The sequence below is a fragment of the Carcharhinus amblyrhynchos genome, chromosome 10, assembly GCF_965287045.1.
Source record: "Carcharhinus amblyrhynchos chromosome 10, sCarAmb.v2.hapA, whole genome shotgun sequence".
NCBI classification, from domain to species: Eukaryota; Metazoa; Chordata; class Chondrichthyes; order Carcharhiniformes; family Carcharhinidae; genus Carcharhinus; species Carcharhinus amblyrhynchos.
This window is the reverse complement of record NC_137333.1, coordinates 41,937,091-41,963,597: the sequence shown is the minus strand read 5'-3', so window position 1 is coordinate 41,963,597 and position 26,507 is coordinate 41,937,091. Positions and strand designations below refer to the sequence as shown.

The 26,507-nt window shown below is 43.9% G+C and overlaps 1 protein-coding gene across 1 annotated transcript in view; it reads left to right on the top strand.

Moving 5' to 3' along the window:
• The window catches only part of LOC145348880 (methyltransferase-like protein 21E), a 35,208-nt gene extending 9,813 nt beyond the window's left edge, over nt 1–25,395 (top strand). Inside the window, exons 2-5 of the mRNA XM_080196918.1 lie at nt 10,389–10,506; nt 23,216–23,373; nt 23,871–23,988; nt 24,834–25,395. Of these exons, the coding sequence (XP_080053044.1) occupies nt 10,401–10,506; nt 23,216–23,373; nt 23,871–23,988; nt 24,834–25,243 (792 nt within the window). The 5' untranslated portion in view covers nt 10,389–10,400 and the 3' untranslated portion in view covers nt 25,244–25,395. The remainder of the gene's footprint in view (nt 1–10,388; nt 10,507–23,215; nt 23,374–23,870; nt 23,989–24,833) is intronic.
• Nucleotides 25,396–26,507: the final 1,112 nt, after the last annotated feature.

Genomic DNA, 26,507 nt, shown 5'->3' with positions numbered 1-26,507 from the left:
GAAGGACAACACTGGGTAGATAGAATATTTAGGCACTTTGCAGTCTCAAGTTCACACGTTTTTATGTTATCACTTATTTTGAAGGCACTATTATTGGCAATAATAAATGTAATTTCACCCCTCACCTGTGACTAACTTCTCTCTGATTAGTCTCTAACAGGGATGTACTTACCCTGAGAGTCACCGGAGGGACCCTGCACATTGATGTCAGTGGGGGAAGCCCCTCAGCGCACTGCTGCTGAGAAAATCAAGGTGCTCAAATAATTCACTGGCTACAGGGGGGTGGCATGTATTGGCAGCGACATACAGCATCTGCCATGGCATTCCCAGAGCCCACAAGAGATTCCTCCTCCTCCTCCTGCTGGGCAAACTCCTCCCCAGCAATGCCCGGCTGGTCGGCCTCCACATCCTCTTCCTCCTCCAAAAAATCCCCTCGCTGAAGCGCAAGGTTGTGGAGGGCACAGCACATCACCACAATGCAGGACGATATCGAGGGCCTATATTGGAGGGCTCCGCCAGAGCAGTCCAGGCACCTGAACCACATTTTGAGAAGCTCAAACATGGCTCCGCTGTTGAATGGGTGGCAATGTGGGCCTCATTGTATCAGGGCTCCATGCCAGTTTCAGGCTCCGCACAGGCATCATCAGCCAAGTCCAAAGCGGGTACCCATGTCCCCCACGAGCCATCCCTGCACTCTGGACTTCTCCTCAAAAACATCTAAGACATCAGAATTCCTCAATGTGAAGCTGTCATGCACACTGCTGGGGTGTCTGGCGCAGTCATGCATAATGTTCAGCTGATAGTCACACACTAATTGTGTATTTATTGAATGGAAGCCCTTTCTGTTGATGAATCTTCCTGGATTCTTCACTGGGGCCTTGAGAGCAACATAAATGTAGTCTATAGCCCCCTGCACATTTGGCATCCCCACGATTGCTGTGAATCCTGCAGTCTGGGCTTCCTGCTAGCCATGGTCAAAGGTCAAATTTAATATTCTAGCCAACCCCGACATACAGGGCATCCGTGACCTCCTTGTGGACGGATGGTTGGAAAATGTCACAATCAAAGGGCAGAAACTACAGGCAGTGGACCAGTTCACTTATCTTGGCAGCACTCTCTCCCAAGCAGTGACTATTGATACAGAAGTTAATTGCAGAATAGCAAAGGCAAGTTTACTTTCGGTAGACTGCGCTCCACCGTGTGGGAATGTCGAAGAGTCAGCCCAGCAACAAAACTGAAGGTCTACAACACCGTGGTCCTACCCTCCTGTATGCCTGTGAAATATGGACTGTGTATTGAAGGCATGCAAGACAGCTCAATCGTTTCTACGTGACTTGTCTTTGCAGAATATTACGCATCAGATGGCAAGACAAAGTACCAGACACTGCAGTTCTCTCTAGAGCAAGTCTACCATCAGTCCACACACTGCTGATGTGAGCACAGACCTGGTGAGCAGGTCATGTCATCCGTATGTCAGAAGAGCACATACCCAAGCAGTTCCTTTTTGAGGAACTCTCTGCTGGAAGGCGCTCACATGGAGGGCAGAAGAAACATTACAAAGACACATCAAGGCCTCCCTGAAGTCGTTTCACATAGACACGACCACCTGGGGAACGCTGGCACAAAACCACCCTACCTGGCGCTGCCTCATTCACAAAGGCTGTCAAGCTTACGAAGCAAGGTGTATTGCTGAAGCACAACTTAAACGTGAGCTGCGCAAGTCCAGAGCCACCAGCGCAACAACTACAGTGCCTACACAAATCTGTCCAATATGTGCCAGGACATTCCGTGCCCAAACTGGCCTGATCAGTCATCTTCGGACACACCACAGCCTCAGAATGATTAATGGTGTCGAGGTCCTCATCGATGATGATGGACAAACAACATGTGGACAGATGGTTGGAAAATGCCACAAAGATCTCCACTGGTGGTCTGGAAGGACCCAGTGGATACAAGTTTAAGGTGTTGTCACTTTCACAGCCACTGAGAATGGGTGAGCGTCCCATGCACCGAGGTGTCAGGCACTGCAAGAAATGGCACAGGTGTCACACTGTCTGTTTTTGGAGCAGAGAAGTCGGCAGCACAGTGCCCAACAGTTGCTTGAACGACACTCGTGCAGAACTGCTGGGCTCTCTGCTCCCTCCTCAGGGCAAATAGTGGCCACATGCTGCCTATGGCAGCAGTCTGTCTCTGCACCTGCAAGTGGTAAGGCCTGGGCTTCCTCTGCCCACAATTCATCCTCCTGTTTCTCCTCCTCAGCTTCAACAGCAACCAAAAGAACATCAAGATCAATAGGTTGCACTGCAAAAGCTATCATGTCAATCTGAAGTGGGGGGGGGTGGTGGAAATTTGGGGAAGGGGAGAGACAGGTTGAGAGGTTAAAGAACTCAGTTGACCTCCACCCAGCAAAACACACTCCCACAGACCCCCAGCAACAAATACTCACCATACCCTCCCCATACCCCCCACAGACCCCAGCAACACACACTCCCCAAACCCCCCCACAGACCCCAGCAACACACACTCCCCAAACCCCCCCACAGACCCCCAGCAACACACACTCCCCACAGACCCCAGCAACAGATACTCTCCATACACCCCACAGACCCCCCGGCAACAAATACTCCCCATACCCCCCCCACAGACCCCCCGCAACACACACTCCCCATACCCCCCACAGACCCCAGCAACACACACTCCCCATACCCCGCCACAGACCCCAGCAACACACACTCCCCATACCCCCCCACAGACCCCAACAACACACACTCCCCATACCCCCCACAGACCCCAGCAACACACACTCCCCATACCCCCCACAGACCTCCAGCAACACACACTCCCCATACCCCCCCACAGACCCCAACAACACACACTCCCCATACCCCCCACAGACCTCCAGCAACACACACTCCCCATACCCCCCACAGACCCCAGCAACACACACTCCCCATACCCCCCCACAGACCCCAACAACACACACTCCCCATACCCCCCACAGACCTCCAGCAACACACACTCCCCATACCCCCCACAGACCTCCAGCAACACACACTCCCCATACTCCCCCACAGACCCCCAGCAACACACACTCCCCATACCCCCCACAGACCCCAGCAACACACACTCCCCAAACCCCCCACAGACCCCAGCAACACACACTCCCCATACCCCCCACAGACCCCCCAGCAACACACACTCCCCATACCCCCCACAGACCCCCCAGCAACACACACTCCCCAAACCCCCCACAGACCCCAGCAACACACACTCCCCATACCCCGCCACAGACCCCAGCAACACACACTCCCCATACCCCCCACAGACCCCAGCAACACACACTCCCCAAACCCCCCACAGACCCCAGCAACACACACTCCCCATACCCCCCACAGACCCCCCAGCAACACACACTCCCCATACCCCCCACAGACCCCCAGCAACACACACTCCCCAAACCCCCCACAGACCCCAGCAACACACACTCCCCATACCCCCCACAGACCCCCAGCAACACACACTCCCCATACCCCCCACAGACCCCAGCAACACACACTCCCCATACCCCCCACAGACCCCAGCAACACACACTCCCCATACCCCCCACAGACCCCCAGCAACACACACTCCCCATACCCCCCACAGACCCCAGCAACACACACTCCCCATACCCCCCACAGACCCCAGCAACACACACTCCCCATACCCCCCACAGACCCCAGCAACACACACTCCCCATACCCCCCACAGACCCCCAGCAACACACACTCCCCAAACCCCCCACAGACCCCAGCAACACACACTCCCCATACCCCGCCACAGACCCCAGCAACACACACTCCCCATACCCCCCACAGACCCCCAGCAACACACACTCCCCATACCCCCCACAGACCCCAGCAACACACACTCCCCATACCCCCCACAGACCCCAACAACACACACTCCCCATACCCCGCCACAGACCCCAACAACACACACTCCCCATACCCCGCCACAGACCCCAACAACACACACTCCCCATACCCCGCCACAGACCCCAACAACACACACTCCCCATACCCCCCACAGACCCCCCAGCAACACACACTCCCCATACCCCCCCACAGACCCCCAGCAACACACACTCCCCATACCCCCCCACAGACCCCCCAGCAACAAATACTCCCCATACCCCCCCCACAGACCCCAGCAACACACACTCCCCATACCCCCCCCACAGACCTCCAGCAACACACAGACCTCCAACAACACACACTCCCCATACCCCCCACAGACCCCAGCAACACACACTCCCCATACCCCCCACAGACCCCCAGCAACACACACTCCCCATACCCCCCACAGACCCCAGCAACACACACTCCCCATACCCCCCACAGACCCCAGCAACACACACTCCCCATACCCCCCACAGACCCCAGCAACACACACTCCCCATACCCCCCACAGACCCCCAGCAACACACACTCCCCATACCCCCCACAGACCCTAGCAACAAATACTCTCCATACACCCCACAGACCCCCCAGCAACAAATACTCCCCATACCCCCCCCCACAGACCTCCAGCAACACACAGACCTCCAGCAACACACACTCCCCATACCCCGCCACAGACCCCAGCAACACACACTCCCCATACCCCGCCACGGACCCCCAGCAACACACACTCCCCATACCCCGCCACGGACCTCCAGCAACACACACTCCCCATACCCCCCACAGACCCCAGCAACACACACTCCCCATACCCCCCACAGACCCCCAGCAACAGACACTCCCCATACCCCCCACAGACCCCAGCAACACACACTCCCCATACCCCCCACAGACCCCAGCAACACACACTCCCCATACCCGCCCCTGGCAACACACAATTCCTATATCCCCACCACAAACCCCCAGCAACATGCACTCCCCATAGATCCCAGAATGGTAACACAGCCCCGCCACTCCCCACTCACAAGCACACATCCAGAACCCTTGCAATAGTGGCCATAGGCAATGCTGCTCGACAAGTCCCGAGGCTGCAGCACTGCCACTTGAGAGTTTCCAGCCCATCCCCCATCTACAACAGTGCTTGCACGAGGAGCCAGAGTCAGCGCTAAAACCCGAGGTCAATTCTCTGACCCAGATCTGTGCAGAGTCCGAGGCTGAGCCCCATGAGCAACATCAGCCCCTCCAACACCCCCACACATTGCCTCTGCAACGCCAAAACCCAACAAGGCTGCTATGAAACAACTCACCATGAGCAGCATGGAGCAGTTTAAATGCAGAGACTTATCCCCTTGCTCACTCTCTCTGCTCAAGCACTTAAATGTGACTTTTATACCTGAGGTGTTTTCCTGACCAATCCGGCTGCAGAGAGCAAGATGGTTCACGCTGGTGAGTTGGGACGATTGGGAGTGAAGCTCACTAATAACGTTGTGATGAATGCAAAAAAATGCAAATTAATGTTTTGCTCATTTTGGGCAGGATCCCAATAGCGCTAATTTTCTTCTTTTGGTAAAATGGGAATGGGTGCGAAAACAGATGCCATTCCTGTTAGTCACATCACGCTTGATTTTACTACTTCTTCCTGCTTGAAAACGGGCTCAATGAGGTCGTAAAATTCCACCCACAGATATTGGCACAAAGCAGCAAGACCCTGAGTCTGGGACTTAAGAGACATTGGAACAAAACCTATCATAGGGAATCTGATCAGTTTGCCTCGCCACGGGTAATATCTCTCAGTCTAATGTCATGCGTTTCGATATTTTGTAATATCCTTTGAATATTTGTGTGTATGACAGAGTAGGTCAGAGGTTAGTTACTTTGTGTACAATGAAGTTTGATAACTGGTTTGTAATAATTTGGTACAGTGCAATAAAGGAGAGTTGTTGTACAGTAATTTGGGAGTTTGAGTGTCTTTGTGGTATCAGTTGACCTGATTTTGAGGGCTGTGATAGTCATGCTGCTTGGAGATCTTCAATGGCTATCTCTGCTCCACGAATCCACTTTCCTTGCCGTGCTGCAGGTGGTTATGGAAATGCCTGTGACACTGTAGTTGGGTGTGTCTATGTTCACCCTCAGCACTCACAATCATACAATCTCCAGCCATTTGTGGTGGTTGGGGAGACTTTTCTGCCCACTGGGTACAGGATGTCGCTCTTGCCTCTCACTGATTGAACCAGGAGCTCCAGGTCCAGGCCACTGAATTGAGATGCATTTGATGCCAGACTCTACATTAATGTTCTCTTCTGGGACACTCTGACATGGCAACAAAGCATATGGTTGTTATGCATGCTCACCAGCGTTAACTCACAATCTGCTGTCCAGCTGGATAACACTAGTGAGTGGTAAGCTGACAACTGGTACTGGTTATATGTGTGTTGGGTGGGTGTCCTCACTGTGCTTGTCTGCATGGCAGGGGTGATTAATGAGCAGCCATAAGAGTTTGAGGTGCCAGATGGCTTCATTTGATTTGATTTATTATTGACACACGTATTAGCATAGTGGGAAGTATTGTTTCTTGCGCGCTATGCAGACAAGCACACCGTTCAGAGAAGGAAACGAGAGAGTGTTACAGTCATAGCTAGGGTGTACAGAAAGATTAACTTTGCCAAATCTGTAAGAAATTGCATTAAAGCATTGTTAGAGAGTTTAAGAGAGTTACAATAAAGTTTTAGAAGCGTAGAACGAGAGTACAAAATAGAATTAGAAGTTATGCTGGGTACAGCTCGCAAGAAGTCACCTCCCTCCAGCGCCATTGTGACCTGCTGGGATTCGAGGTTTACATGGAGAGGAAACCCTAAACTGTGTTTCCGATTATAATGGCTGCAGAAAGCAGACGTTTAATAGGACAGCAGCTCTAGGTGCCAAGAGTGAGTCAATGCTGTTTGTGGCAGTCCCTTGAGCAATAGAGACAGCCAGCACGGGAATTGCAGCTTTTATTGGGTAGGTTGTTATGCCAATTTTACCACAGTTATAAACCTGTTGGCCTTCATGTACGCTCAGAGAAAAATTGACGACTCACATGACAAAGGTCAGAGATGACTTCAAAGAGCTGGGTCAGTTCTCTCCTCACCAGTCTCACCTCCCGGCAGTGGCCTTCTAGAGCCAGGCCTTTATATCAGGGCTGCACCATGGCTAATCCACCTCTGCATCCAGGCCCATTTCCAACACTGTGGAGTTTCCAAAGTCAGCAATCCCGTCTCCATCACGAACCTGTCCTCCCAGCACGAAAATAGGGCAGGTAGGCATTTCCACAACACAGACAGGAAAATTCCCAAGACCTCCTGCCCCTCTTGAAGATGAAAAGCAATCATTCGAATGGGCTGGGAACACAAAGATGGCTTGCAGTCTGTATTCCATTGAAAAGGCAAGAGTTCATCATACATCTTGATCCCAGCTTGCAGAGGCAAACCAATTTAACCCCTAAAGCAGATTTGTGAGAAATAAATGTCATATTCACTGCTGAATAAAGGAGTTGCATGTCTGTATATCCCCAGCATTGACTGAAAAATAATCAATAAAGGTTGATAAGCGATCAACCTAAAAACATTAACGCATACGTCAGCAATGATGAAGAAATACACTTAGAGGGGAATAGTTCCTAGAAATATGATCAAAGTATTCCTTTTAGGTGGGTTTAAACAAATAGTGTAATGGACTAGATTCAACAAATGAGCAATTCGTTACCTACAGCACTTTGAAAGAGATATTCCGTATCTCAGTTTGCACAGTATACATCCCAGTCTGAGATTGAATGACTTTCTACCTTGTAAAAAATATTTCCTGATACAGTGAAGCATGGGGAAAAGTGTAACCGTACTGCTCACTCTACTTTTGATTAAAATTATATTAACAGCACCACAGAAAATAGCTGAATCCTCTCAGAACAAAGGCAAAATATCGCAGATGTTGGATATCTGAAACTAATGTAGGAAGTACAGAACATGCTCAGTAGATTCTGAAGCATTAGCAGAATCAGAAATATGGATAGAATTTTGCCATGAGTGCAAGGACATTTCTGGCGCAAGGCACCTTGGATTGGTCACGGATAAATCCAGCCATGTGCAAATTCCCAACCAAGCTATGGTGATGGGAAAATTTACTGAGGTCAGGTCAGTGATCAATGGCACTTGTTTCTTCTTCATGCTGGTTAGTTTGAGAGGTTTCTCTGCAGGACTGTAAAATAACAGTATTGTTCGCACAATATTCTTTGCATTTCTCAAGAAAATATTAGGTTTACTACTTAATCAGATTAGTTGAAAAGCAGATCTTAAAGGTACCAAACCAATTGAGTTAGCTGGAGGACAGCACTGTGTGAGCTAATTCAAACATTATTGTTAATTAATTTGAAGCAAGAATGTTTTAATGAGCTGTTGTCTTCTGGGAGTCATAGTCAACAGCAGTAAAATAATTTAAAAAGTAATAAGAGCATCTGAAAATACAGATACCTGAAATTGGAATGCAAAATGCAAATCTAACAAAAAAAGTACTTTGAGCAGAACCCTCTACACTTACCCTCTTATTCTCTACCTCTACCCCAAACAGAAAGCAACCATGAGGTGCTGTGGGCCATCAGCAGCAGCAAAATTGTACTCAATCTGCAACATCATGGCTCAGCATAACCCCCATTCTACCATCACTATCAAGCCAGGGGATCAACCCTGGTTCAATGAAGAGTGCAGCATGTCATGCTCAGAGCAACACCAGGCACGCCTAAAAATGAAGCATCAACCTGGTGAAGCTACAACACAGGACTACTTGCATACCAAACAGCATACACAGCAAGTAATAGACAAGAGCTCAGCTGTTCCACAACTAACAGATCAAATCTAAGCTCTGTAGGCCTGTCATATTCATTTGTGAATGGTAGTGGACAATTAAACAACTCATTGAGAAAGAAGGCTCCACCCATCCTCACTGATAGAGGAGACAGAATATCTGTGCATAAGATAAAACCGAAGCATTTGCAACAATCTTCAGTCAGAAGTGGCAAGAGGATGATCCATTTCAGCCGCCTCTGGAGGTCCCCAGAATCACAAATATTATTTTTCAGCCAATTTGATTTGCTCCACATGATCCCAAGAAATGGCTGAAGGCACTGGATACTGCAAAGACTATGGGCCCTGGTAACGTTCCAGCAATCATACTGAAGACTGCTGTAGCTTCACTACGTTGATACTTCATTTTTAGGTGTGCCTGGTGCTGCTCCGAGCATGCCCTGCTGCACTCTTCATTCAACCAGGATTGATCCCCTTGCTCCAGAACTTGCACACCACTAGCCAAACTCTTCCAGTACAATTACAACACTGGCATCTACCTGGCAATGTGGAAAATTGCCCAGGTATGTCCTGTACACAAGAAACAGAACAAATCCAGCCTGATCAATTATTGCCCTATAAGTCTACCCTCGACTGTAATGTGATGGATGGAAAGATCATCAACAGTGCTATCAAGCAGCATTTGCTTAGCAATAACCTGCTCTCTGGTACTCAGTTTGTGTTCTGCCAGGGTCACTCAGCTCCTGACCTTGGTTCAAACATGAACAAAAGAGTTGAACATCAAAGCTGAGGTGAGAGTTGTAATCAAGGCAACACTTAACTGAGAATGACATCAAGGAGCCCAAGCAAAACTGGACTCAATGAGAATCAAAGGATCAGAGCCAAGGATCCTTCCGAGTAACCCACCTCCTAACTCCCCAAAGCCTGTCCACCATCTATAAGGCATAAGTCAGGAGTGTGATGGAATACTCTCCCCTTGTCTGGATGAATGCAGCACCAACAATGCTCAAGAAGCTCAATGTCTTCCAGAAAAAAGCAGCCCACTTGATTGGTATCCCTTCCACAAATACTCATTCCCTTCATCACTGACCAACAGTGGCAGCAAGCGTACCAACAAGATGCATTGCAGGAACTCACCAAGCATCCTTAGGCAGCATCTTCCACACCCATGACTGCTACCATTGAGAAGGACAAGGGGCTGGGAACACCATCACCTGGACGTTTTGCTCCAAATCATTCACCATCCTGCATTGGAAATATATCACTATTCCTGTCACTGGGTCAAAATCCTGAAACTCCCTCCCTAACAGCACTGTGAGTGTACTTACACCTCAGCTTCAAGCAGGCAGCTCATCACCACTTTCCCCAAGGGCAATAAATACTGGTTGAGCCAGCGACACCCACATAAGATAAATGAATAAAAAACATTCAGAGTTTATCTCTAATAGTGAGAAATGCTCCTCAGTTACTCCCCCAGCCACCTGTGGCTCTTCCCCTTTGGATTGCGGCCAGTATCCTCCTATTTGCCATCCATTGTCTGCTAGTCACTGAACTCCACTCAACTGATACTCCAAAATGTATTATTCTTCACTAATCTGATTTGTGACTTATGCAGTCTATTTCTGGAATGGAGACCAACTCTACGATAGATATATCTGGAGTAGATGAAGAAGAATTTGAAATCCAACAGCAACAAGAGCAGTCAGAAACGGATTCTTCTGATGAAAATGAAGGTATAGTTATACTTAACCAATATATCTTTTATAGTATTTGATCAACATCTTTCTAGTAAATACGCATTTGTCTTTCTCTTGGAGCAAGGATATGTGCACATACACAGTATAACTATCAAGTATAAAAATGTCAAGTACCTTCAAAGGTATTTAATGGGCTAATATTAAAACCTAGAGTTGAAGTTGTAGATTATAGAGAGAATTCTGACAACTCTGTTAAAAATAATTGTTTGTTGACCTACTTGCAGAGGCATATGCCAAACTTAGATTACAGGGAAAAGAAAATGGTGGCGTACAGAACAACAGCAGCAAAAACAATGAGTACAAAGCTATGACCTGGACTCAGTGTGGCATGGTGGCACAATGGTTAACACTGATGCCTCAATGCCAAGGACCCAGGTTTGATTCCCAGCTTGGGTCACAGTCTGCACATTCTCCTTGTCATCCTCTGGATGCTCCTGTTTCCTCCCACAGTCCAAAAGACGTGCTGGTTGGGTGCATTTGGCCATGCTAAATTCCCCCTCAGTGTACTGAACAGGTGCTGGAGTGTGGCAACTAAGGGATTTTTAACAGTAACTTCATTGCAGTGTTAATGTAAGCCTACTTGTCTTACTAATAAATAAATTTAAACTTCTAGTAGTGAAGTTGAAACTATCAACATTCCCCCCCCCCCCCCCACCTCCTTTTTTACTGCAGAGGAACTGACGGCGACTTCTGGAGTTCACATATGTACAATTCAAGATGTAAATCCAGAAGTTGCTGCCTCTGTTCCTTCATAATTCTCCAGTTTTGAAGCTCCCTCCACCCTCATAGACTGCAATCAAGTAACAATGATTGACTAATGAGGACTTTCACATTCACATTATTGGTCTTGCTGTAAAAATCCTTGAAAAAGTTACAAGCTGCTGAATAGGCTTTTAACAGCATACTCGGATCATACTGTTAAACAGCTTCACTAGTCCTGAAAATCTAAAACTAATTTTATATTTGTTGAACAATGGATTGCAATATGATTAAAATATTAAAAATATGGATATTTTAAAAAGTTTATGTTCTACCTTAAACCCATTTATATATAAACAACCGTTTATTTCGCTATTTGTAAAATTTAAGTTACAAATGAAGGACCTGGAAGTGGCTTTCATTTCTGATCTTCTGTGAGAAAACTGCAATTTGATTGGTTGCTTACCTTGCTTGATGGTATCACTATTTTGGAGCCCTGGCGATCCCCTTGACTTGTCCTCAGATTTAAAAAATGTCTGGAAAGGGAAAATCCACAAGCAGACAAATCACTAGATCATGCAGAGAACTTCCTTTGAGGTCAGCAGCAAGTACCAACATTTTGCCAATGACCACAAAATCTGAACCAACATTTCTTTAGGAAACAATGTAGATTTACACCATTGTAATAGTTGGCCCTGCATTTATATCTCTAAAATGTATCCCATTGCTTGATTTCAATGCCATGCATTGTGATGTCAATGTCGTTTACCATCAATCTATGTAAATAGGTGTTAACTGCATGTATGCAGCATAGATCTACAGAGCAGTTGCTCATAAATCTCAGTTATTGCAGATATTTATATTAATTGTAAAGTGAAGGATTGTTCAGGTGCCTTTGTGATATCTTCCTTGTTCTGTGAATGATGCTGTTATTTCCCACTGAGTAACAGTCTCAGTCATCAATGTGAAAAGTCACAAAATACTGCAGCTACAAAATGTTTTGATGTATTTCTAAATGACGTGATTCTATTTCTCCTTGTGTTATTTATAATTGTGTTTTCTCTGATTCCGTCCCAAACTCCCAGCGTTGCTACTTCCACATTATTGCAAGGAGGCAATGAACTTTAAACAAGTGAAATATCACACATTTGAAATTTGTTTTCCAGCAATTCTTTTGTTCTGAAGAAGGGAAAGGGTTAATGCATTTTGTACCTAGCATATATCATAAATATAACCCTTCCTAATGGCTGATCTCCTCAAGCTTATACTGCTCCTGGCAACAATATAAAGTATTTATTCATGTTTTCCTTACTTGTTCATGTCTTTCATTCTTTAACTTCTATTTCCATAAAGACAGATAGTTAAATGTGAATGTTACTTTACGGACATTGCAAACCTTACCTGTTTGTACTAGCTAAACATAGTTAAACAGCTGCAGATGGTGGAGTGCGATAACAGCTATTTGACAGGAGGACTCCTGCTGGGAAGCCGTGACCACACAAGTTACTTCAAAGGAGAAGCTGCCAAAGCTGCCGGAAAAGCTGTGGATCATGACTGTACTGATGACTGCGTCGTGACTGAAGCTGCCAAACAAGCTGCAAGTCCTGGCTGAAGCCAGGGGTTGCATCGTGGCTGGAAGCAGAAGCATTGCAGGTCCTGACTGATACTAGAGTTTGCGCTGTGACTGATGCTGGGAATCGTGATGTACAAATACCCACACTTATTTGTGTTCAGTGAGAAGCCTGGTAAACCACTGTTAGGTACCAGGTCTCTCCCAAAAGCTTTTGAAATAAAGTTACTGTACTTTGACTCACTAACAGTCTCAGAAATGTCTTTTACCTACAACAATTTGGTGCCGAAACCTGGGATTCTGTTTGCAGGCTTGGTTGAATGGCTACAACTGGAGCACTGGAATAGAATACTGAACTTAATAGGGTGAGTCAAACTACAGTGGGTGATCATCTGTGAAGAGAGTCTGATGAGAGACTGTGAGAGTGTGAAACAGGTCTGAACTGAACATATATGGACAAGGAGGCACTTGTCTTTAAACACCTAGCCTTAAACTAGTTGTTAGGAGCAGTAACCCCCCCACACGAAGGTCAGGATTTTGAAGTGGATGTGGAGACCGGAGAAAGACTGGAGTGAGATGTTCAGCCGTGAGTAAGAAAGAGACTGTCTGAGTGATCGCTGGAGTAGAAGGAAAAGCCGCTTAATAGTGTAAGCTTAATAGCATGAGCTTACAAGTATAAGCGGTGGTACAGAGGGATTTGATTACCCCTGACAGGTATCACCAGATTCTGATAAGAGCAACCTAGAAGGGGAGAGCAAGAAGGGAGGATAGAAGACTCCAGGTGGTGAGTATAAAACTTATCTGTATTATGGCAAGATCACAAGGACAGTGGGGACCCCTGAGATCCCTGATAAACGAATATATGACTGAGAGGGACAGACTCATTAAATAGATGAGAAAAGGGGGGTGGGACTTATCTCGCCTGTTAGACCAACAGTGAAAATGTTTGGAAAAAGAAAAGAAAAAATGGAACTAAGAAAATTGGAGTTCTCTTAGTTTACCAATTGGCTGGATTAATTGAACAAGTCTGTCTTGGGTAAGAAATGGGCTGATGACAAAGCAAAAATCAAAATGTTGGAATCATGCAATAGAGAACTAGAAAAGACAAACTAAATTTTAGGCGACCCTGGCTTGGGATCCTTGCTTCTCTATGGGTCGGCCATAAAACCCATGGCACCCATAGGAGACTTTGACCCTGATGAGGAAGAGGTCTGTGATCTCGCTCCCATAATTTGGGGCGGAACATTACAGAATCCCACTGCCTGACACAAACCCTTTACCCCGGAAAAAGACAACAAGTTTTGGCTTCCCTGGGAAGGCTCCAGCCCCAGTGTAACAATAGCAAATTTTGGGCAGAACTGGACACTATTTGGGTTGGACACCAGTTACATTTGCAAGATATGCACCAGTTGGTACAGGCTGCCTCAGGACAAGTGGAGACTAAGGGGTGAAGGAGCCTCTGAATTTGGGGAGTGACTCTAGCGTATACCAAGAATGTTCGGGAATGCCCAAAACTGCCCGAACAGATACAGCCTTTTTACAAGCATTTAAAGATGGGTTGTCACCAGCTCACCAAAATATCCTTAAAATGGGAGTTCTTAGTACCCAGAACTATGATGAATTAGTGGAATGAACTTCTGGGATTAAGGTCGGACCAGACAATAAACAAAACCCAAGAATAAAACAGGAGCACATAGCCTTAACTAATGGGATCAAGCCTAAGGGAACTGGTCATAATTGTGGGAAGCCAGGACATTTTGCCTGGAACTGTAGGGCCCTGAAGAGGGGGGTGGGGGGAGGATTTTAATTCATAGGGTATATTTGCTTTCACAGTAGGTGATAAGCAGTATACATGGATTAGGCTCCTTCAAGGATTCCATAACAGTCTGGCCATGTTTCACCAGGTAATGAGTAAGATACTGAAAAGTGGAGCTCCTGGAGGGGAGCACAATTTTACAATACATCTTGATAGCCTCTGTACCTAGAGCGGAACATCAGACGGCACTATACTCAGTCTGGCAGCACTTAGAAGATCAAGGACTAAAGGCAAGCCCAAAAAGGCCCAAATAGGAAACCTACAGGTATTTTTTGGGACTTTTAATATCCAAAGGGACCAAGGAAATGTCTGTAGACAGGAAAATGGCAATGCAACAAATGCCAAGGCCAGTAACTGAGGAGTGAGGAAGGTTTTGGGATTGTTTAATTACAGCCGCAACTTCATACCAGAATATGCCAAATTAGTTGAGCCAATCCAAAGGCTGTTAAAAGGGGGGGGAAACCTGCTTTGGAAACTGTGAAGTGGGGATCAGAACAGAAAGAGGCATATAGTAACCTAAAGGTAGAATGAATGTTGGCCCCAGGACTTGGGTTACCAGATGCTAGTAAAGATTTTTATCTCTATTGTAACAATGAAGGAGGGAGTGTGCAGTGTGCATTACAGAATTTTGAGAGAAAGAAACTATGTCTTCTCAACTTACTAAGGAAATATTATAAATTAATTAGTAAGATGGAAAATTGATTAGAGAAAATCTGAGGTTGAGCTAATAATTTGAGTAGTTTTTGTATTTCAGTCTGGTTGCTTGTCAAATGTAGGTGATTGTTGTTGCATTAGATTGAGAGCAGGAGTTGTTAAAGCTTGTTTGTTTTTGTGGAGTATTTATTACAGGCAATAAATGCAATGCTTTACACTTTGGTTTAACTTCAAAGGGGCTGAGGAAGTGTTAAACCTGTTACAATTTAAGTATAAGATTTCTTGAATTTACTTCTGTTTTTGAGTTTAATTACACTTTGGAAGAAAGAAGAATGAAGACAACTATCTTAATCTATTTTGGAATGCATGATGAAGGCTTTCATGTGTGTCTGCGTGTGTTTAATGAAGTGACTGTGTGGATGTTTTTGTTGTTGTTGGTTTAAATGCTTTAATGTTCTTTTCCTAATTGTGATTTTACAACAGTGGGTTTGATACAGAGCTTAAATAAAAATTGGAAAGTAAATTGAAACTGCAATATTAAAATACATAAATTGAAGTTTGAAATAACCAATTTGAATTTTGAATAATCCTGAGTTCAAATTTTGTTCAGAAAGGATTTAAAGCTTGGAAGGGACCGTGTGCTCTTTCCTGTGTCTTGAAGAAATTGTGACATCATCACATTGAAATGTGTTTTATTTCGTTTTTTTTTACTGGCAGAGATTTCACCATCTTCTGTTCCTAATTTGGCAATTAAAAAATTTTATACACTGGAAATTGTAAATTTTATTTTTATTTTTGTTTATTTGTCAGATTTTGAGACTAAATTAATTCATTTGACTCCAAGCCGGAAGTATTTTCTATGTTTTGTTTTAAAAGGATAGCTCATGAATAACAAGTCTAGTATCTTCAAGACTCCAAGATTGTTTATCACAACCTAGTAATAATTGAGACTTGAAGAGCTTGGCTCATTCAGGTTTTCTCATTGTTAACTTTCAAATTAAAGTGATTGGTTAAGTGTTACAGTTTCTGACATTTAATTGATAGAATAAATTGAGCACTCAAAATAACCAACTTATAAATGGGACGGTGCCTAAATTTAAAGAGGTAAATAAGTTTAATTTTGACAAATAAAGGTAATGGAAAGAGAGTCTGTATGGGTTTTGTGTTTCATAGAGGGATGCATTGAAACATATTCTCAGTTTACAATGTAACCATTTGAATGTGAGATAATTTTACAAAGTAATATGTTTGTTTTGTGACTTTCCTTTACTGAGTAAATGTTATCTGTGGTAATCCTCATGTTTACATGTAAAGTTTGTTCAGTTCAATGTATATAAATGCTAATAAGTTGGGAGTTAATTTTTCTGAAAAGCTAAGGATTCTGGAGATTGTCAATGACTTTACACAGATGACAGGATTTTTCCTAGTACTTAGTAATTTGAGGGTTACAGGAGTTAAAATGCTTAAAGGGGAACAAATAAACCATTTGTGCAATTCATGTTATTCATAAATAAATTGTAAAGTGGACAGAATAGAACCATAGAACACTACAGCACAGAAACAGGCCTTTTGGCCCTTCTTGACTATGCCAAACCATTTTTCTGCCTAGTCCTACTGACTTGCACCTGGACCATATCCCTCCACACCCCTCTCATCCATGTACCTGTCCAAGCTTTTCTTAAATGTTAAAAGTGAGCCCACATTTACCATTTCATCTAGCAGCTCATTCCACACTCTCACCACTCTGTGTACACAATACTCTTAATTCGGCCTCACTAATGTCTTATACAACCTCACCATAACATTCCAACTCTTAAACTCAATACTTTGATTTTATAAAGGCCAATGTTCCAAAAGCACTCTTTACAACCCTATCAACTTGTGACGCCACTTTTAGGGAATTATGTATCTGTATTCCTAGATTCCTCTGTTCTACTACACTCTTCAGTGTCCTACCATTTGCCTTGTATGTTCTACCTTGGTTTGTTCTTCCAAAGTGCAGGACCTCACACTTGTCTGCATTAAACTCCATCTGCCATTTTTCAGTCCATTTTTCTAGCTGGTCCAAATCCCTCTGCAAGCTTTGAAAACCTTCCTCACTGTCCGCTGCACTTCAATCTTTGTACCATCAGCAAATTTGCTGATACAATTTACCACATTTCATCCAGATCATTGATATAGATGACAAACAACAATAGACCCAGCACTGATCCCTGTGGCACACCACTAGTCACAGGCCTCCACTCAGAGAAGCAATCCTTCACTACCACTCGCTGGCTTCTCCCATTGAGCCAATGTTTAATCCAATTTACTACGTCTCCATGTATACCTAGCAACTGAACCTTCCTAACTAACCTCCGATGCAGGACCTTGTTAAAGGCCTTACTGAAGTCCATGTAGACAACATCCACTGCCTTCCCTTCATCCACTTTCCTGGTAACCTCCTCAAAAAACTAATAGATTGGTTAAACATGACCTACCACGCACAAAACCATGTTGACTCTCCCTAATAAGTCCTGTCCATCCAAGTATTTGTAGATTCTATCTCTTAGTACTCCTTCCAATAACCTACCTACTACTGACATCAAATTTACCAGCCTATAATTTCCCGGATTACTTTTTGAGCCTTTTTTAAACAACGGAACAATGTGAGCTATCCTCTAATCATCTGGCACCTCACCCGTGGATACCAACATTTTAAATATATCTGCCAGGGCCCCTGCAATTTCAACACTAGTCTCCTTCAAGGTCCGAGGAAATATCCTGTCTGGTCCTGGGGATTGATCTACTCTGATTTGCCTCAAGACAGCAAGCACCTCCTCCCCTTTAATCTGTATAGATTCCATGACCACCTTACTTGTTTGCCTTATTTCCATAGACTCCATGCCAGTTTCCTTAGTAAATACAGATGCAAAAAAACATTTAATATCTCCCCCATTTCTTTTGGTTCCATACAAAGCCAACCACTCTGATCTTCAAGTGGACCAATTTTATCCTTTTGCTCTTAATATACCTGTAGAAGCTCTTAGGATTATCCTTCACCTTGACTGCCAAAGTGATCTCATGTCTTCTTTTAGCCCTCCTGATTTCCTTCTTGCACTTTTTATACTCAACTTATTTGTTCCCTATTGCCTATTCATGTCATATATCTCTCCTTCTTTATCAGATGTGCAATATCCCTCGAGAACCAAGGTTCCTTATTCTTATTCACTTTTCCTTTAACCCTGACAGGAACATACAAACTCCGCTCTCTCAAAATGTCTCATTTGAAGGCCTCCCACTTACCAATCACATCCGTGCCAGAGAATAGCCTGTCCCAATCCATTTTTCAATCCTTTTGCATTTCTTCAAATTTGGCCTTTTTCCAGTTTAGAATCTTAACCCAAAGACCAGATCTATCTTAATCCATGATCAAGTTGAAACTAATGGCGTTATGATCACTGGAACCAAAATGTTCCCCTACACACACTTCTGTCACTTGTCCTAACTCATTTCCTAATAGGAGATCTAATGTTGCATCTTCTGTAGTTGGTAACTCTATATATTGATTTACAGAATTTTCCTGAACACATCTTACAAACTCCAATGCGTCTAGACCTTTAACAGTATGGGAGTCCCAATCTATCACAACTTCATGTTTCCAGCAGTTATTTGTTATCTCTCTGCAGATTTGCTCCTCCAATTCTCACTGACTATTGGGTGGTCTATAATACAACCCCATTAATGTGGTCATACCTTTCCTGTTTCTCAGCTCCACCCATATGGCCTCGGTAGACAAGCTCTCTAATCCGTCCTGCCTGAGCACTGCTGCAACATTTTCCCTGACTAGCAATGCCACCACCCCCTGCCATCATTCATTCCTCTGCCTCTATCACATCTTAAACATTGGAACCCTGGAACATTGAGCTGCCAGTCCTGCTCCACCCCCCCCCCCCCCCCCCCGCCACCCCCGGCCACGTTTCATTAACAGCTATAATGTCATAATTCCATGCTTCAATCCATGCCCTCAGTTCATCTGCCTTCCCCACAATACTCCTGGCATTGAAATAGACACACCTCAGATTATTACCATCACACACAACCCTTCTATTTGAGATTTTGCATGAACTATTAATGTCATTTATTTTCACCCCTGCTTCGCTATCTGCTCTGGCACTCTGGTTCCCATACCCCTGCAAATCTAGTTTAAACTCTCCCCAACAACACTAGCAAACCTCCCTGCAAGTATATTGGTCCCCTTGTAGTTCAGGTGTAATCCATCTCTCTTGTACAGGTCCCACCTGCCCCAGAAGAGGTCCCAATGATCTAGAAATCTGAAACCCTGCCCCCTGCACCAGTTCCTCAGCCATGTTCATCTGTCTGAGCATCCTACTCTTACCCTCACTGGTATGTGGCACAGGTAGCAATCCTGAGATTACTATCCTCAGGGTCCTGCTTCTTAACTTCCTACCAAGTCACTGTTCAGGACCTCCTCACTCTTCCTGCATCATTGGTACCGATGTGTACCATGACATCTGGCTCTTGGAGGAGTTTCCTCTATAATTTGTTAAACTGGTAGAAAATCATTTGAATTACTTTTAACTTGCACTTTGGTTACATTGTGTTAATTGGGTCATAGATGAACATAGTATGTGTATGCCAGAAGGTGATAGATTTTGAGCTGTGACTGTGGGAGTTTAAATCTAAAATGCTAACTGTGACAAAGGGTGTTTATTATGCAAATTTGGATCATTTTAAAATAACAAATACTTTGGAGAGTTAAACCTCCCTCTTCAGCACTTTTGTGTGCATGACCCTCCAAAATCCAAATTTACATGTTATTTCCCTTTGCATCTGTATCAATGATTTATTATTGTCCTGTGCATAACTCTGAACCTAAAATGATGTTTAGAATACATGATTATTTGTACTTGTAGAGTGTTGTTGTCTGTAGCTTCTGGAATATCAGTGTGTTGCAGGGATGTATTATTAATGTGCATGCCAATGCCTGGGCTTTGCTTGACTGTTGGGTGGCTGGGGAATTCCTGACAAAGTGAGAAGCCTGGTAAACCACTGTTAGGTACCAGGTCTCTCCCAAAACCTTTTGAAGTAAAACTACTGGTCTTGAGTTTGTGATCCATCATGCTTTGCATTCAGAATCAAAGAGAGGTATGTGACCTATGTGCCTCCAGCACCTACAGACATGGCCACTGGGGACACACCCAGAGATCGGTCTGGCAGCACCTGATTGGACTTTTATCGACTGGGGGGATCAAGTCCTGATAAATTGATTGGCAATGGCCAAAAGAGGCATGAAACCCAACCAAGAATCTCTCTCTCTCTGACCCCACGAATGAGCTACAACAATGGTGACCATCGCCAGCGACGACCAGCACGAGGAGAGCCACCACACCCGAGAAGGAAGGAAGGAAGGAAGACCAGACCAAAGAACTAGACTACGCAGAGTATGACCGAGACTGACGCAGAGAGAAAGGCCAGTGTCTGCTTGGGTACTTGCAAGTCATGCGGAGTTAAGTCAAGGTCTTGAATTGGAATTGAACTTTGGTATTTTCCTGTAAAAAACTTATTGTTGGTTGGGTGGTGATTATTGATTGTGTGGGCACAAAGATGTCCTTCGTTTATTTAAATGGAGTTAGGCCCATATGCTGGTAACATTTAGCTTTGAATTGGTCATCAGGCCATGCTTGGACCTGGCCATGACCAAAAGGGGGGACTAATATTCATGCGTTATATTCATGCGTTAATGAATATAATGCATTTTGTACCTAGCATATATCACAACCACAACCCTTCCTCATGACTGATCACAATCTTATACTGCTCCCGGCATCAATATAAATTATTTATTCATGTTTTCCTTATTTGTTCATTTCTTTCATTCTTTAACTTTCATTTCCATAAAGACAGAGAGTTAAGTGTGAATGTTACTTTGCAGACATTGCAAACCGTAACTGTTTGTACTAGCTAAACATAGTTATACAGCTGCAGATGGTAGAATGCAATAACGGCTATTTGACAGGAGGACTCCTGCTGGGAAGTTACTTCAACGGAGAAGCTGCCAAAGCCGCCGGAAAAGCTGTGGATTGTGACTATACCGATGACTGCGTCGTGACTGAAGTTGCCAGACAAGCTGCAAGTCCTGGCTGAATCTGGGGGCTGCATTGTGGTCGGAAGCAGAACCATTGTGGTCCTGACTGATACCAGAGTTTGTGTCGTGACTGAGGCTGAAAATCATGATGTATAAATATCTACACTTTTGTGTTCATTGAGAAGCCTGGTAAACTTAACCCTGCGTGACAGGCAAGTACCCAAGCAGACACTGGCCTTTCTCTATGCATCAGTCTCGGTCATACTCTGCGTAGTCTAGTTCTTTGATCTGGTCTTCCTTCCTTCTTGGGTGTGGTGACTCTCCTCGTGCTGGTCGTCGCTGGCGATGGTCACCATTGTTGTAGCTCATTCGTGGGGTCAGAGAGAGAGACAGAGAGAGATCCTTGGGTGGGTTTCACGCCCCTTTTGGCCATTGCCAATCAATTGATCAGGACTTGATCCCCGCAATCGATAGAAGTCCAATCAGGTGCTGCCAGACCGATCTCTGGGTGTGAACCCAATAGCCATGTCTGTAGGCACTGGAGGCACATAGGTCACATACCTCTCTTTGATTCTGAATGCAAAGCATGATGGATCACAAATTCAACTCCAGTAGTTTTATTTCAAAAGGTTTTGGGAGAGACCTGGTACCTAACAGTGGTTTACCAGGCTTCTCACTTTGTCAGGAATTCCCCAGCCACCCAACAGTCAAGCAAAGCCCAGGCATTGGCATGCACATTAATAATACATCCCTGCAACACACTGATATTCCAGAAGCTGCAGACAACAACATTCTACAAATACAAATAATCATGTATTCTAATCATGTATTCATGGTACTGTTAGGTACCAGATCTCTCCCAAAAGCTTTTCAAAGAAAACTACTTTGACTCACTAACAGTCTCAGAAGTGTCTTTTACCTACAACAGTTTTTTCTACAAATTTTGTGAGGATATGAAGCTTAACACCCATTGACGATTAATTGCTCAGATGGGAGGGAAGTTTGCAAGTAAAATTATGGAAATACTTCCATAGTATCTCCTACAATCGATCTTGCATAAAACCTATCTTGAAAACACCAAATTTCCTTGATACTGTGCCTTTAATAAAGAACAAACTTAGGCCAGAATTTTCTGGTTGTTCACACCGGCAGGATCTTCTGGTCCCCTGACAGCACAACCCCACTGCAAGTTTCCTGATGGTGTGGGGTATAGATGGTTGGAAATCCCATTGACAGCAGAGGCACCAGAAAATCCTGCCACCAGTGAATAGCATGCCATCTCCCATCCAAGAAAAATGTTACAGGAAGGTCAGAAAATTCCCCTTTCCCCATCCACATCTTGGATGACTTACAGATGCTGACTCCATTAGGGATATAGATGAAGAGCAGGATGAGAGGACTGGATGAGGGAATTCCGAGCATAGAGCTTACGTCCTCAAGGCAACACCACAAGCTGTGGGCTGAAGGGAGGTGATGGATAAGATACTGGAATAGAAGGGACAAAGAATTCAAGCATGGGGGGGAAGGTTGTAGAGTTGGTGCAGATTACAGAGATGGGGGATGAAAGGCCATGAATCGTTAAAGATTAGTCAGAGGATGCTTTCTTAGTGCCAGCTTTTCTCAGAGACAAGGTAACATTTTAGTTAACCCAACCCCAAGGAAATTTTAAGTGAAAAAATGGAAGGCGGATCTTAATCAAGATTTATTTCCAATTATGTATGACATAATGCATCTTACATAAACAATAATATGTCATTAGCCTATATATTAATGGATGAATTGTTGATAGCACATTAGCATTTCAATTCAAATTATATTTTCTTTGGTTATTTGTAGATTTATGTTTTCTTCCCACTAGAAATTCCCTTGGATATCAAAACATCTTCAGCTACTGCTCAACAAGTTTGGTCCCCCTCAGTTTACGGGTGCCTTTCAAAGGAACACTACCTGTTTGCAGGTTATGAGATCACCATCTATGAATCTATTGATCATTTTGGAGCAATGATCTGGCCAGGGGTATGTGTAACTTAAGAATGCATTCAATTTGCAACTTAGACTTGGGGAGGAGAAAGGAAATTGGAGATAGGGGCTGGGATTTTCTCCAAAAGGAGCAAAGGCTAATGTTGGGAGGGAAAAACAGCATTGCAGCCCGTCGATGGCAGCGGCAGCTTTCCCTGCCATATAATGCAGGGAATGGCAATGGACGTTTCAGGTCAAGCCAACTCAGTGGCTTGGAGCCTCAGCAGTCTCAGTCAAGGACTGCAATCAGTCTCTGAATGCCCTTTTCTCTCAGATTTTTTGATTGTACTTTTTATCAGCATTTCCCATTATGCCAACTGCAACAATGTTGTTTCAGACCCTGGACAAAGTGCTAACTCAAGCTCTGATATCTTTGAATTTCATCACTACCTTGCATGGAAAAAGTACTTGAATTCTTCAAGTTACTTTGGAAAATATTAATATATACTTAATATATAAATACTGACCAGGGTTATAACTGTTTCTTTCCGCAGGCAGTTGAGTTATGCAATTTTCTAGAAAGCAACTGGATGGAATTCAACCTTAATGACAAGAATGTAATAGAACTGGGTGCTGGAACAGGACTGGTGTCTATTATGGCTAGCTTATTAGGTATTTATATTTTTCTTCCTGTTTTCACCTTTGCAACAACAACTTTCATTTACTGAGCACCTTGAAGGTAGAAAACCATCCCAAGTAGTTTCTGAGAACGGACACCTGACCAAAAGAGCAGCAGCAATCAAAAACTTAGATGTAGAAGGTTTTTTTTCAAGAGAATCTTGAAGAAGGAATGGTCTTGAGGAATAGAATAATGTTTAAGGCTAAGTGCCATTGGGAAGGGAGGATTGTGGAACAACTGTGTAAAAGGCTGATATCAGAGGAACAGACACTTATGGGGAGGGACAGTAACAATGGAGAAGCTAGGAGAGATGGAGATTTAAACATAAGTGCTGTAAAAACACTTACTGCCTCCCTGAAACTCTCCTTACTTTTCAGTTGCCAGACTTGTAAAACCTAGAAACCAGGTTAAATCAGCACTGCTTGTCTCAGTAAAATATAGAAATTGTTGACCCATCTCCTGGAAGTGGCTTGGCTGTCTACCTTTTCTGTTACACACAGAAATTGGGTTGGGATAGTGTTTCAGATTTAAAAACTCAAACATCTGACACAACCCCAATCCACCTGTTTTTTGGTGTGGAAATTCAGCTTACAGTTCATCTCAAACAAATTGTGAAGTAGAAGGTCAGTTGCTCAAGAATTTGATTTAAATAAATCTCAGTTTAAATTTTACACTTGTATTTACTGACTTACACAGGCCCTCAGTGAAAGTGAAGCCATATGCACTGTAATTAATTTACAAATATAGAGTAATAATTTGGTATCATTCATTGAATATAGATTGATAATAACACCTATTTTGTACACACCTATATATTTGATTATTTATCCATTTTCAGGTGCTTATGTAACTAGTACAGATCTCACTTGCGTGCTTGGAAACTTGCAAAGTAATCTTATGAGAAATACACGCTGGAGAAGCAAGCACCAAGCCCAAGTTAAGGAGCTGGCTTGGAATGTGGATTTAGATAAAAACTTCCCTCAATCCGATTACCATTACGATTACATCCTAGCAGCTGATGTTGTTTATCATCATAACTTTCTGGACGATTTACTGGCTACATTTGACTATTTTTGTCAATCAGGCAGTGTAATACTGTGGGCAAACAAATTAAGATTTAATTCAGACTACAGATTTTTGGAAAAATTCAAGGCAACATTTGATACCATAGTTCTGGCAGAGAACTCTCAATCGGACATAATAATAATTAAGGGAACAAAGAAGGCGCAATTAGTGAAGAATACATAGTGGGAAACAGGCATGTTTTTCATTCAAAATAATAGTTAATCGAGAGGAAAGAATGGATTCTGTTAAATCTATCTTCTGTAAACCCTATATGATATTCAATGCTTTTGAAAATTTTGCTCATGTAACATGCTGTATATAAATTGTCCAATTATTTTAGAAGTCAGTTTCTTTTTATTATAACATTGAGCGCATTGAAGTACAATGCAAAGTTTTATCCATTATTCATCAATAGCTTGCATTACTTTTCATTCAATTCACTTTAGTTTTGCGTAAAAAGTGAAATCTGCTGTCATTTAAAATCAGGCAGAGTACAAAATTCAGAAACTGAGGGTCATCCAACATGGTGTTGATGGCAGGCACACCTTTGGTGCGAGCCACATCAGATCCCATATAAGTAAGGATGTTAGCTTGTGCAGCAGAATCTAGGGGAAGCATGCAGAACAGGCAAACCATGACAATCACAGCATAACACAGATTTGATGCCAATGCTACCGTATTGAATCTGAAAACTCCAGCTAATATTGTCTCTTAACCATGTAGAGCTGAACATGCATTCAGCAATGCTATTCAAAGAGATCATTATCTACTTTCAGATTAATTGCGCAATGATTTCTGACTGTTGCTACGATTCTGCACTTGCTTGGCACTTTATTGTGTCATTTAAGAGTGCTGAAGTCTATAAGGACTGATGTGGGACATGCTGAAGGGCTTTGTCCTGACTCACAGCTTCTGTATGAATCAATCGCTCCCAGAACAAGTGCCCTAGCAACATAGAAAATAGGAGCAGGAGTAGGCCATTTGGCTCATCAAGCCTGCACCATCATTCAATCTGACGATGGCTGACCTTCTATCTCAATGTCACACTTTCAACTCTCCATTCATCCCTTGAAGACTTCAGTGTCCAGAAATCTATTTCTTAAATAAATTCAGTGACATGGTCTCCACAAAATGGTTTATTTAAAAGCCTGCAGTATTTGATATTTCTCATCCAATTTCTGCACAACAGAGGTAGGAAATGAAGGAGGTGTGTTACATGACTAGGGATTCTAAAATGCAGGCAGGGGCAGAGATTCGAGGGAAAATGCCAGCCTTTAAGGCAAGGTTAGGACCAACAGATGCTCAAGGGGCAATCTTATCAGGAAATGGAAGCAATAATTGGAGTAAGGTAGTCCATATGACAATTGATGCTGAGATCTTTTGCTTCATGGCCACATTTCCATAATGTAGATTGGACTCTTACCCCAAATAACTGTCTGGCCCTCAG